This window comes from Pseudorasbora parva, chromosome 15 (assembly GCF_024679245.1).
Source record: "Pseudorasbora parva isolate DD20220531a chromosome 15, ASM2467924v1, whole genome shotgun sequence".
Lineage (NCBI taxonomy): Eukaryota > Metazoa > Chordata > Actinopteri > Cypriniformes > Gobionidae > Pseudorasbora > Pseudorasbora parva.
In genome coordinates this window covers 33,151,958-33,165,733 of record NC_090186.1, presented here as the reverse complement: position 1 = coordinate 33,165,733, position 13,776 = coordinate 33,151,958, and the positions used below count along the sequence as shown (strand labels likewise).

Sequence of the window (13,776 nt, the reverse complement as noted above, 5' to 3'; positions counted from 1 at the left end):
TAAGATAATCTTTTAAGTATATATATATATATATATATCTGAGTGTGTGTGTATATATATATATTCAGGAGTAAATATATATATAATATAATTCAGGTATATATCAGCTAATTCAGGAGTAAATCACATAAATAATATGTGATTTACTCCTGAATTAGCACACAACTTAACAGTTTCTTTTAAAACTCAGCCTCCTCCTCTGTTCTCTTTACACAACAAAACAAGGAAATGGAGAGAATCAAACTCGTCTAGCAGGTGACTCACACGTAGTCACATATTATCAACACAAAGACATGTTAATTCCAGGAAGATTTTGTAGGAGGATCATTTGACAAGGAAACCAAATCTCAGACCCCAGAAGTGAGTTTGGCATCTCTTCATGATTGTTTCCAGAGGTAGGAGTGACAAACCAACGTGTTTTTTTCTTGTGAATGTGTAACTGCTTTTAATTTCCTTTCTGAAGTATATTCAAAGAAAGAAATGCTTACCTTGACTTTAAAATGTACTGTTCAATGTTTACTTTTAAAGTTGTCATTTCTGTCTCTTATTAATATAGAAGAGCAGAAATGACCTAAATTCAGGTTAGAGATTGTAGTTGACTGAAACTGCACAACCCAGACTTATTTGTGCTTGCACTTTGTGTCATTGTAAGTTTATCATTGTAATTTATTATGAAATAATCCTTTATTTTATTTTTATTTTAATTAGTTGCAGGATACTGACATTAACTATTTGAGCCTATTGTAGTCTAATACAAATATTTGTTGTAGAAAATGAGTTACTCTAATTTGTTTAAATAATTACTTTTTGTAAGTCAGTAAACAAATATTTTATCATGAAAACTTCTGCTTATTATTTGATAATTTCATGACAATCGTGACAATTTCTGCTTGTTATTTCTGCTTGCAATTAGCATAAAATATGACTTTTTAGCTCAGGATATTACAAATGCTTTAAACATCATTATTAATCAAAATCATTGTGCACTGATTATCTGTGACATAATTTACTATTTTACAGATTTAAGTTGTCTGGATGAGCCATATAATTGCTTTTTTGTTCTGAAGAAATGCGTTAAAGTGATTTTGACTAACATACGTCTGTGAGAAACATGGCCGGTCAAGGTACAGTCAACTAAATTATTTTTGGCTCACTGTGTCACAAAAATGCTGTAATGCACATACCACATGAGCCTTCAGGCTTTCGATCTAACATAATGGCAAATATGTTCTGGCTTTGTTTATGATATATATCGCACTGAAATAGATTGCATTTGGTGCTCTTGCCCAGCAAAAATGCTTGCTGTCGATACTATCAGTTCAGATATTTGCATTGTAGACAGAATTCATGCATTTAATTTCTTTTTCATTATCTGTTCCAAGACCTGTTTGAATCCTGTTTCTAATAAATGTTTGTTTTTTCTGATATCTTGTTATATGCTGTATATTTATTTGTATATGCTTCATTTTTCAATGTCTCTAATACAGGACAAATATTCAAGTACTTCGCAGGAATCATAATGGCGGTCCTGCTGACCCATGAATGTGTTGTGGAAACTCTGGATTTCCCAGAAACAAATATAGACATAGAGGTAGGGGAAGGTTCATTCATACTGCAGGAACATAAACACAACTCATGTCTGAAAAACAACAGATTCCTTTATTTTGTTAGAGAAAAAAATCTGTAACCATTAAAAGCACTTTTAAAATGTTATGAAATGTACAGCATAAAACACAAATTTGTTGTATGGTCCAGTGTTATTTTAGATTTATTATAGTTGTATTCACATTTTCAATGTGCTAAGTTTTGTAGTAATTTTATTTTACACTTTTGTATTATTATTATTATTATTATTATTATTATTATTATTATTGTTATTATTATATTATTGTATTGTATTTAAAAAAAAAATACTCTTTACGTTTCTTTCTTTTTTTGTTAGTGTTTTATTTTTTCAGTCAATAATTTTAGTGCTATTGCCAAGGAAACATTTCTAATTTTCCTTTAATTTCTTCAATTAATTTATATTTAATTTATTTTATCTTATTTCAGCTTTATTTCTATTAACAGAAATGTATTTAATCATTTTAGTTAATGATAATAACCCTAACATGGTCACAAAATCAACTCGCATGATAAATGCTTATATATAAATAGATAAATAAATAAATACATGCATTTTTGTGTTATTTTAATTTTCCAGTTTAGCTACATAGATGGGCAACTGCATCATAGATTACCAAGAAGCACAGGTCTGATTTGTCCTCTACTCACACACTGTTATAATGCTTTTTTTAAGTATTATTTATATAAAAATAAAAACACATTAACTTGATATTCTTTGCTATTTTTCCCTGGGATTTTGTCTGTCAATTATTTTGTTTTGCTCCTTATGACTGCATGATCATTAAAATCGCATTCATTTTCCTATATGTATAGAGCTATTGGAGTTCATTGTGGTTGTGGAAGTGAATGCATCCCAAGCTGTGGTGATTGAACAGATCAGATCGGCATTGACCTCGATCACGTTTCCTCTTCGATTGGACAACAGTACTGAAATTACTGCTGCAAATGTCACAACAGGTGAGCCGGTTAAACTGGTGATCAAAAGCTATATACTTAATTCTTACTGCTTAATTTTCATCCTTAATGTTGTGTAAACATTCTGTAGTTAAGCAGTTCTGTTGTTTCCATTAGTGTGCCAGCCAAATGTGACCCAATACCAGTGCGTGTGTGAAGGCGGTTATGCATGGACATACAACAACTGCAAGTCATATGAGGCCTGTGATGACATCAGTTTGGGCTCGTGTGGATGTATCAGCGGCATTCCGAGTGATGGAGAGATGTGCGTGCTGGAGAGCGGTAAGAATCATGACCAAACAATTTAAAGGTTTGTTAAACCCAAAAATGAAAATTCTGTCATTACCCTCATGTTGTTCCAATCCCATACGATTTTCGTACAAAAAAGCTCTCGGATTTCATCTAAAATAACTTAATTTATGTTCTGAAGATGAACGAAGGCCTAATGGAAAATTAACGAAGGCCACATGGAAAAGAATGGTGACGGCTTGCGTACACACGGTTGGTCGGGCTCCGTGTTCGCTGCGTTCGTTGAAATATTTATCAAATAAATTTATTTCTTCACGCATTTTAAATATTGTCTGAACAAGTCTTTAACAGCGAGGCAAACGTTTGGCAACAAACAATGCAGATATGCGTGTATTGAACAGAAACATTACCGACGCCAAAAACAGCACACAAACAAACAATGCCATTGGAGCCTTTACCTGCTGTTCATCTGCATTACAGCTGCATTTCTTGCTTCTACAGCTGGATCTTTATTACCCAGAACCCGACCAAAGTTTTTGAAAACTATTCAAACATTAAGCCCTGTCCTCGTTAAACCTCAACTGTATAACTTTGGATATGGGCAACTCACCATTTATCGTTCATTTTGAATCCTCGGTCCAAGGCGTATATTACCCACGACAAAATGTTATTCCAACCGCATCAAAGCAAACAAATTTTATCCGGTTTCATACCTCTTTCTACTGGTCTTGCTTGCGGGAGATATACAGCTCAACCCTGGCTCAGGTTTAGATGCACCTGTCGACATTGCGATGGGCCTCCCTCCTCCTTACAACGAGTGGAGTTTTGTGCTCTGGATACCCACGGCTTGATCGACTCTGCGTCACCCGGAGTGCCCGCAGGTTTTTCGGACTCTATTGACCAGCAAGGACGAGGTGTGGCACGGGGATCTGAATGTGCAGTTCTACGATTCCGCGGGAACGATGGATCGGGCAGAGATGCCGGCCGGCGTTGTTGGAGGTCTGGCGGAGGCAGAGACGCCGATCATGGATAACAAACTGAGCCTGGTCGGTGCCCCGGGCTAATTAGCTAATGCTGCTGGCCGGCTGTCCTCGACAAAGTAAGACCACTCCAATCACAAGTATTGACTAAGCAGACTATCTAGTCAAATCAGAACTCATTTAAATTAGAAATTCTTCGTAAAAAAATAAATGAAATTTGAGACTGAGCTAAAAGGTGTTATATGGGATGAGCTCCAACGATAACCATGTATGATAACTGGCAAGTTTATGTCCGCTATTGAGTTTATTGTGGATAACTTCATTAAAAAACTTAAAAAAAAAGTATCAGTTTTCATGGATAAATGATAATTTAAGAAAATTAATAAAAAAGTGGGACTATGCCCTAAAACTTTTTATCAAGACTCAGGGACACTGATTTGAAATTGTTTAAAGGTCTGCGCAACCAAGTTGTTAGTTAGAGAACTCAGAATTTCCAAATCAAATTATTACATTCAAAATCTAACTGAGGCCAAAAGGGAATGGCAAAATATTTTGCAAGCATTTAAATAGCCTACTAAATCCAAAGAATACCAACACCCAAAACAAATATGAACTTAGAGTAGGTGAAAACATCAGTGATAACACTCAAGATGCAGATGAATTTAATATGTTTTTTATGCAATCGGTTAATAACCTTTCATCAAGTTTTCCACTTAAGAATGATATAAATCTAACAATATTAGACCAGTTTAAAGATCAGGACAACTCATTTCAGCTCAGGGAGGTTAGTCAGACAGATGTTCTGAAAGTCATACAGAACTTAAACAGTACCTTCTCAAAAGATATTTATATAATTTAGATTCAGTTTTTCTAAAAAATATAATAGCTTTCTGATCACGCCTCTCACTAATCTAATATCTCCATTACATCTGGCCAATTCCCAGATGGATGGAAAAATGCTTTGGTAATACCTTGCTTTAAATCTGTTAAATTGTCCTGTAAATAACCCTCCTTCCAGTATTTTCTAAAGTTTTGGAGAAGATTGTTTCAGAACAATTGATGCAGTATCTTGAGACAAACCATTATCTGAGTTCTTTGCAATTTGGATTTTTAGATCTAAAAAAAGCGTTTGATACAATAAATCATAAGACTTGAATATCTAAATTGGCTAAATACAACTTAGCAAAACAGTTGCTGTCCTGGTTTGAATCATATTTAAAAGGCTGTGAACCCCTTACGAAAGGAAAATATATTTACCAATATATTATTTTGAAATATATTATAATATATTGTAAATACATGGAATAATATATTGATGGTATTATACAATATATTATATATTCTTGTAATATATTTTAAAATATACAAATGATTACCGCTATCATATATTGTAATATATTGGAGAATATAAATATGAAATCCCATATATGTGAATATATTGCCTAATGTATTACATGATATTTTCCAATATACTGCAATATATTTTTGTTTCGTTAGGGACAATGTGTTGTAATTAACAATGTGAGATCCACCTTTCGTAAAAATTGAAACCGGGATTCCTCTTGGGACCCATAGTTTTCAGCCTTTACATTAATGATTTACCGGATGTATATCAAGGTTTGCAGATGTAGATGACACAGTTGTGTATGCATCTGGTAATACCTGTATTTCTGTGGCTGATAAACCAAATGCCAATTTAGAGAAAATATCTGCTTGGTTAACCGCATCTTGTTTAATCTTAAACACTAAACAATCTAACTCTGTCTGCTTTTACATTAAAAAATGACCTTTAACACAAGTATTGAATGTACAACTCAATGGGGAACTTATTGAACAAGTACCAGAAGTAAAGTATCTGGGAATGATTATAGACTATCAGTTGAATTTTAAAAGTCATATTAAGAAAATCAGTAACATCATAAAGGTCAATCTGGGCTTTTTTAAGATGATAAGAAACTGTTTGACTCTTGACTGTGCATTTATTTTCTTAAATTTTATAATTTTCTCATATATGGCTGAACCACATGGTCCACATTAACCCAAACTCATCAGTCTTCTGTTAAGTCTATAGAGTGTCTTTATAACCGGGCCTTGAAAATCTTGGACAAGAAGAGAATCAGGCATCATCATTGTCAAATTCTTAGCAAATATAAGATTTTAAGTTTTACTAATTTTATTGTCTCACATTTCGTTAATTTGGTTTTTAAATGTCTAAATAATGCTGCTCCTTTGCAAAACAATAACAAGACAGCAAAGTGGTACAAGATAAATCACTCGTTCAGGGTCAAAAGGCAACTGTAGCATTCCGTTCTGTAGAACAGTGTTTGCCCAAACTGCCTTTTCAGTAAAAAGGGCAATATTATGGAATTCTCTCCCAGACCATTTCAAATGTATACCAACATTACCATTTAAAAAAATGTGGTCAATTCAAGAACAATCCTGCTCACATGTGTAGTTGTGTTTTAATTTTTTTTTAATGTATATATGTGTGTGTGTGTGTGTGTGTGTGTGTGTGTGTGTGTGTGTGTGTGTGTGTGTGTGTGTGTGTGTGTGTGTGTGTGTGAGCCTGTTTATGTGGTTTATGAGGACACAAATTTGTATAACTACATGGGTATTACACTGGTATTACACTATAAATGTGGTTTATGAGGACATATCAAATGTCCTCATAATTCAAATGGCCTTAAAAACATACGAAATGACGTTTTTTTAAGAAAGTAAAAATGCAGAATGTTTCCTGTGATGGGTAGGTTTAGGGGCAGGGGCAGTGTAAGGGGATAGAAAATACGGTTTGTACTGTATAAAAACCATTACGCCTATGGAGAGTCCCTGTAAACCACATAGACCAACATGTGTGTGTGTGTGTGTGTGTGTGTGTATGTTTTTTACGTTATTTTATTTTATTTTATTTTATTTTATTTTATTTTATTTTATTTTATTTTATTTTATTTTATTTTATTTTATTTTATTTTATTTTATTTTAATAAATCCCCACTAGGGACAAGTGTTGTGAATTACCTTTAGCTAAAAACACTGACGCATACATCAGATGAATGTTCAAGTTTATCTATGTTTTTTGTATCTGTCCCTATTCAAATAAACTTAAATGAATGAATAATGGGTTTGGAGTGATGTGAGGGTGAGTAAAGGTGCCCTAGAATGAGTTGAAACAATATGTTAAATTGTTTTCTGATATCTAGATAGAGGGTATGTGGCTTTTTTAAGGGCAAAATTTGTCCATATTCAGTTTTACAGGTCCATTTACAATCCTAGAAATGGTCCCTAGGATGTAATGCTCTGTTTTTGCCTTATTTGGAAGAGTCATGATTATTAATGTTGAGCTCTGCTCTGATCACACAGCACACAGCAGTTCAGTTGTTCAGCGAAGCAAACCGTGAGTCCTGACCGTCCTGACAGAACACAGACAGACTGAATGACACTTTAAGCAGAACATCTCAAATGGAGATTGCTAAAATGCAGCTTTTTGGTGTTTTCAGATAATCCACGCGCGTGCAGAGGCGTCGGACTGGGGGGGTTAAAGGGTACCGAGTACCCAGGGCCAAGGCATGGGGGGCCCCTTAGAAGTCAGTTTTCTATACATACATATACATTAATCAGAGTATGGCTTATTTTGTTTAAGTTTTAAGTGTTTTTTTATGATAAAAAAGCAATACCCCACCCATTGGTATCACTGTTGTATTTGGTACGGAGGCCCAGCAAGATGATTTGTACCCAGGGCCCAAAATTTGGTGCTACTCCGCTGCGCGCGTGCATACTGTTGCCAGATTACAAATGTTTAGGTAAAAGACAGGATAGTATACGTGTTCTTTTCACAGATAAGCTGTTATTGGGGGATTTAAATTACTGAAATCTGGCAACCACAAGCATGAATGCTCTTCTTTCCCCCTGAAAAAAACCAGTATACTATCCGTTGTTTTGGTTATATATGGTACTTGGAGTTTCTATTGTTACTGTACTAGCATCTTGCGTTATCTAGACAATGCTGTCTCTCTAAGAAACTTTCAATTTAATCAGAAATTGATTAAACAGTCAATAAGTGGATAAATCACTACTTACTGCTTGCAGGAATACAGTTGTAATTGCCCCTTTTGTCAGTTTAAGACGCTGAGGGAAGCTTGCTTGAAATGGGCAGAGCAAACGAATGATTTTGAATTAAATTGTTGCGGTATATTATTATTATCAAAATGGGAGAAGATGATGTCAAAATGCTAATTTTGTCAAGTATTCACATATACAATGTTGATTATGTCTTAAGTGAAGGTAAACAGTTGGAGAATATCAGATGTGTACCAGTGTATTGGATCCGTACATTCGGCCTTAAAGTGACAGCAGCTTTGTAACTTTTATACAAGTATTTAAATGAGTTAGTCGCATGCTAGTATGTCAGAGTGAGCATCACCGACTGGCTTAAACCATGATGGCAGAATGTGTATTTATACAACAATAATAAAATAATGCATTGACATAAAAAAGGAAATTTACATTTGATACTTAAGTACTTTTGAAAACAAAAACTTCTGTACTTTTACTTAAGTAAAAATGTGTTTTTTACAACTTTCACTTGTAACAGTAATATTTGACCAGTAGTACTGTTACATTTACTCAAGTAATGAAGTTGTGTACTTTAATGTCCACCTCTGGTTCGGACAGATGCAAATATTGGGGGCGTACATATTAATGATCTCCCGCAATTGCATCACAGGTAGTGTTATGTTGATAATCGCTTGTTTTTCCGTGGTGTTTGTTTTTCATGCATAAGATATAGATAAGAAGTAGGATGCAATGGTGTTTGAGAATCACAGTCCATGTACTGAACTCTTATTATTTCACTATGGCATGGTTAATTCAGTTTTTCATTCTAGGGCACCTTTAATAACAGAATTTCCATTATTGGGTGGAAATTAATAATTCACCCAATTAATTTAATTAATTGGGTTAATAAACCCCTTTAGAACATTCCCAAATCTTCCCTATCCATCTGTCACATGCCTGTCCTGTTTGTATGCACATGTGGGTTTTGTTATGTTGAGCATGTGCTCGTGTAATTGTCAGATCCCTCCCCCTTGTTTTCTGATTAGTGTTATTGGCCCCACCTGTGTTCCCTGATTTCCTTTTGATTTCTTCCCTTTATAAGCTCCTTGTGTTTGTCAGTCTTGGTCGGATCGTTGTATGTCTTGTCTTCGTCTCCCGGTTCCCTGTGTTGGTATGTCTTCAGTTTATGTATTTTCTAGTTTATGGTTTTCCCCCTTGTGGGTTTTGTTTTGTGTTTATGTTTTATTTTGTCATAATAAATAATAATTCTTGCGCACATGAGTCTTCACCTCAGTTTTCTTTAGTTATAACGTGACAGAACGATCCGAACCATGTCAAAGACTCAGCGCAAGAATGCACGTCACCCACCAGTCTCGTGTCCGTATTACGAGCGCATTCTAAGATTCCAGTCTCTAGCGTCCCTCCGCCAACAAGGGGCGGATTTAAGGAAGTTTGCGGGGGAGTTCCTGAGAGCGGCTGAGGGACTGAAATTGAATGAAGGACCTTTAAAGGATTTGTTCTTTTATGCGCTTGACGAGCCCATGGACTGTCTGCTTAGGAGCGCGTACGAGAACGTCTCCTTTGAGTTAATGGTCGAGGGCCTCGCTCGCCTGCAGGAACGAGAGGCCAGGGAGAGGAGGACTGTTCCGGTGGACTCTGTTCCGGTGGAATTAGTTCAGCTGGACCAGGTCCCGGTAGTCTCTAAACGGAGGAGGAGGAGAAGGAAGGCTCTCTTCGTCCCTGTTCCAGAGGTGTCTATGCCGGCGGATTGTGTTCCGGTGGTCCCTATGCTGGCGGATCATATTCCGGTGGTCCCAGTGCCAGTGGATCGTGTTCCGGTGGTCCCGAGGCTGGTGCATCGTATTCCGGTGGTCCCAATGCTGGCGGATCGTATCCCGGTGGTCCCAGTGCCAGTGGATCGTGTTCCGGTGGTCCCGATGCCGGTGGATCGTGTTCCGGTGGTCCCTATGCCGGCGGATCGTATCCCGGTGGTCCCAGTGCCAGTGGATCGTGTTCCGGTGGTCCCGATGCCGGTGGATGGTGTTCCGGTGGTCCCAGTGCCGGTGGACACTGCTGGACCGGAGAAGTTTCCCCGGCGCCCTGCTCTGCCTGCGCCAATGAGGCGCCCTGCTCTGCCTGCGCCACTGAGGCGCCCTGCTCTGCCTGCGCCGCTGAGGCGCCCTGCTCTGCCTGCGCCGCTGAGGCGCCCTGCTCTGCCTGCGCCACTGAAGCGCCCTGCTCTGCCTGCGCCACTGAGGCGCCCTGCTCTGCCTGCGCCACTGAGGCGCCCTGCTCTGCCTGCGCCACTGAGGCGCCCTGCTCTGCCTGCGCCACTGAGGCGCCCTGCTCTGCCTGCGCCACTGAGGCGCCCTGCTCTGCCTGCGCCACTGAAGCGCCCTGCTCTCCCTGCGCCACTAAGACGGCGCCCTGCTCTCCCTGCGCCACTAAGACGGCGCCCTGCTCTCCCTGCGCCACTAAGACGGCGCCCTGCTCTCCCTGCGCCACTAAGACGGCGCCCTGCTCTCCCTGCGCCCCTGAGGCGTCCTGCTCTCCCTGCGCCCCTGAGGCGCCCTGCTCTGCCTGCGCCACTGAAGCGCCCTGCTCTGCCTGCGCCACTGAAGCGCCCTGCTCTGCCTGCGCCACTGAAGCGCCCTGCTCTGCCTGCGCCACTGAAGCGCCCTGCTCTGCCTGCGCCACTGAGGCGCTCTGCTCTGCCTGCGCCACTGAAGCTTCCTGCTCTCACCGCGTCTCCTTGGCGCCCTGCACTAACCGCGCCACCCAGGAGTCCTGCTCTCACCGTGCCTCCCTGGCACCCTGCTCTACCCGCGCCGCCCTGGCTGCCTGAACTCTGCGGGCCGCTCCGGCCACCTAAACTCGGTGGGCCTCCCGAACTCGGCGGGCCGCCCTGGCCATTTGAACTTTGTGGGCCACCATGGCCTCCTGAACTTTTTATTTTCCTTGTCCCTCCCTTGTTTACCCCTCCCTTGTCTGTTTCCCCTGTCCCTCCCGTGCCCCCCTGGTCAGTCCCTCCCGTCCCGCCCTGGTCTGTCCCTCCCGTCCCGCCCTGGTCAGTCCCTCCCGTCCCGCCCTGGTCTGTCCCTCCCGTCCCGCCCTGGTCAGTCCCTCCCGTCCCGCCCTGGTCAGTCCCTCCCGTCCCGCCCTGGTCAGTCCCTCCCGTCCCGCCCTGGTCAGCCCCTCCCGTCCCGCCCTGGTCTGCTTCTCCCGTCCCTGTCCCTGGTGGAGCGTCTGGTAGCCGCTCCTTAAGGAGGGGGTAATGTCACATGCCTGTCCTGTTTGTATGCACATGTGGGTTTTGTTATGTTGAGCATGTGCTCGTGTAATTGTCAGATCCCTCCCCCTTGTTTTCTGATTAGTGTTATTGGCCCCACCTGTGTTCCCTGATTTCCTTTTGATTTCTTCCCTTTATAAGCTCCTTGTGTTTGTCAGTCTTGGTCGGATCGTTGTATGTCTTGTCTTCGTCTCCCGGTTCCCTGTGTTGGTATGTCTTCAGTTTATGTATTTTCTAGTTTATGGTTTTCCCCCTTGTGGGTTTTGTTTTGTGTTTATGTTTTATTTTGTCATAATAAATAATAATTCTTGCGCACATGAGTCTTCACCTCAGTTTTCTTTAGTTATAACGTGACACCATCATTTCAATATATATATTGAACAAATGTTATAAATATATATATATTGAAATGATGCATAGGGAAGATTTGGGAATGTTCTAAAGGGGTTTATTCACCCAATAATGGAAATATATATATATATATATATATATATATATATATATATATATATATATATATATATATATATATATATATTAAATAGTTATACTGATTAATTATGTAAATATGGGTGTCATTATGTTTTTTTAAGGTACAAAATAGATTTACTGTACATTAACATTTTATCAGTCAATACAATGTATAAATATGTACTGTAAAATATATGGACACCAAAAAGCCTCATGATGCCTAGAAAATTTTACAGTAAAATTGTACTGTAAATGAAAATATTTTTGTAAAGAGTATTAACATCATTAGGAACTATTTTTTGAAATTTTAATTAATACATAGGCTGCTTGTTTTTTTATGTATTGCACATTGCTATTGATAATGTAATAAATTAAGGGCTGTCAAAATAACATGTTCATTTCGATGAATTAATCGGGAGAAAAAATAACCCGGATTAATCCATTCGGTATTGAACTTTGACCCTGAGCTGGTTGCCATCGTTGAACTGTAAAAGGAAGTAAGGAGATGAGAACATGCTACCTGACTCACTGATTAGAACATTTAATTATAGTAAAAAAAGAAGAAAAAAAAAACGGCTTGATGGAAGTGTTGATAAAAGTACCAAATGCAAAGCATCCAGGAGTTCACGTTAATCCGGAGGTACGACGTTCTCTGGGAGAAATGCAGTAGCACGTTGATTTGCCATGTGTGGGTCTTTAATGCAGACTCTCCTCATGTGTTTGCAGTTTAAATTAGGACTCGATTAAAAAAAATCTAATTAATTAGATGCTTTGTAATTAATTATTCGAAATTTATCGCATTTTAATTGCATATAAATATTTGACCTGAGAACAGTGAGTTCTAAAAGTAATTTTTCACATGGATTTTTAGTATACCATTAAATAACGACTGAATACATAAGCTTAATCAACAAAATATTGTTTATTTATTTCAGTCCAGCAGACCAGTGCAATGTTTGCCATTAAGTGTAGCAAAAGCATATTTGTGATATTTGAGGATCGATGTGCTGCGGTGATACGCAAATTCCTTGTTGTATAGCTTGCACACAACCATGCTCTTGTCGACGCTTCCATTCTTTTGTTTTTTAAAACAAAATTTCCCATCCACGAGGCCAAGCAAAGCGGTCTCATCAGCTTCTTCGTTCATGTTCACTATGGCTGCGTCTCAATCAGCTCCCTAGTTCAGTAGTCAGGGCACTGATCAGGGAGTCAGCCCATTGACTTATGTCCTAATCAGTGCCCTGATTAGTGAACTAGGGAGCTGATTGAGACGCAGGGTATGGTTTGTTGTTATCGTGACTCGTGTGCGCTAGTTGATGTTCCAGTATAATCGGTCCGTTGAAACTCATTCATTGAAAAACGTTCCGCGGTGCAAAAATAAGTGTGGTTAAAACTGTTATTTATTTTTTGCGTAATTAATCTTAATTAACGCGTTAAAGTCCCGTAATTAATTAATCTTAATTAATGCATCATCTTTTTATTCTTTTTATAACTGTTTTAGTTTACCTTTGTTCTTATCTTTGGTTATTGTTTATCTATAAATTATCTATATATCATTTAATTTTTTTAAATTCCCTTTACAACTTTATATGTCACCACAGAGCGCTTTTGTGCAGCTCATCTGTCAGTCAATTCAAAATTTAGCTTGCGTGTATATAATGTGCGCGTCAGGTGGCGGTGTGAGATCCTGAGGCGCGCAGGGCTGAGCTTTGCGTACGTCTTCACCCCCTTTAGGCACAATCGGCTTAAGAACGTACATGTGAACGCACTCAAAGTGTTCTTTTCCTCTCTAGGCAGGTATTTTTTTTTTAGGTTTATTTATCAAAATGTTATTTTATATATTTGTGTGATGTTCTGTATTTCGATCGTGGCTTTAACATGTTATGAGAAAACGGTTTATGAATGTTTATCCACCACATTACCTTTTAGGCTATTTAAACCTAAATAAGAAAGCCATGGTCTGTTCGTCTGTCAGTTGGCAGGCAGTTTTGCTCACTTTATTAAAAGTTGTTGCTGTGTGCAGAGTGTAAAGAAAAATAAAAATAGTTTTACCCTTCTGCTGACAAGTGTCGTGCCCCTCCCAACCCATTCACACATACATAGATGATTCGACTATCGGTCGACCGTAGAGAGATTCGACAATTCTGATTTGAA

At 38.8% G+C, this 13,776-nt stretch overlaps 1 protein-coding gene across 1 annotated transcript in view; it reads left to right on the top strand.

The window, feature by feature from the left end:
• Positions 1–206: 206 nt before the first annotated feature.
• Positions 207–13,776, top strand: part of adgrf6 (adhesion G protein-coupled receptor F6) — a 33,783-nt gene continuing 20,213 nt past the window's right edge. Inside the window, exons 1-6 of the mRNA XM_067416972.1 lie at positions 207–395; positions 1,021–1,124; positions 1,488–1,591; positions 2,204–2,252; positions 2,440–2,583; positions 2,698–2,862. Of these exons, the coding sequence (XP_067273073.1) occupies positions 1,112–1,124; positions 1,488–1,591; positions 2,204–2,252; positions 2,440–2,583; positions 2,698–2,862 (475 nt within the window). The 5' untranslated portion in view covers positions 207–395; positions 1,021–1,111. The remainder of the gene's footprint in view (positions 396–1,020; positions 1,125–1,487; positions 1,592–2,203; positions 2,253–2,439; positions 2,584–2,697; positions 2,863–13,776) is intronic.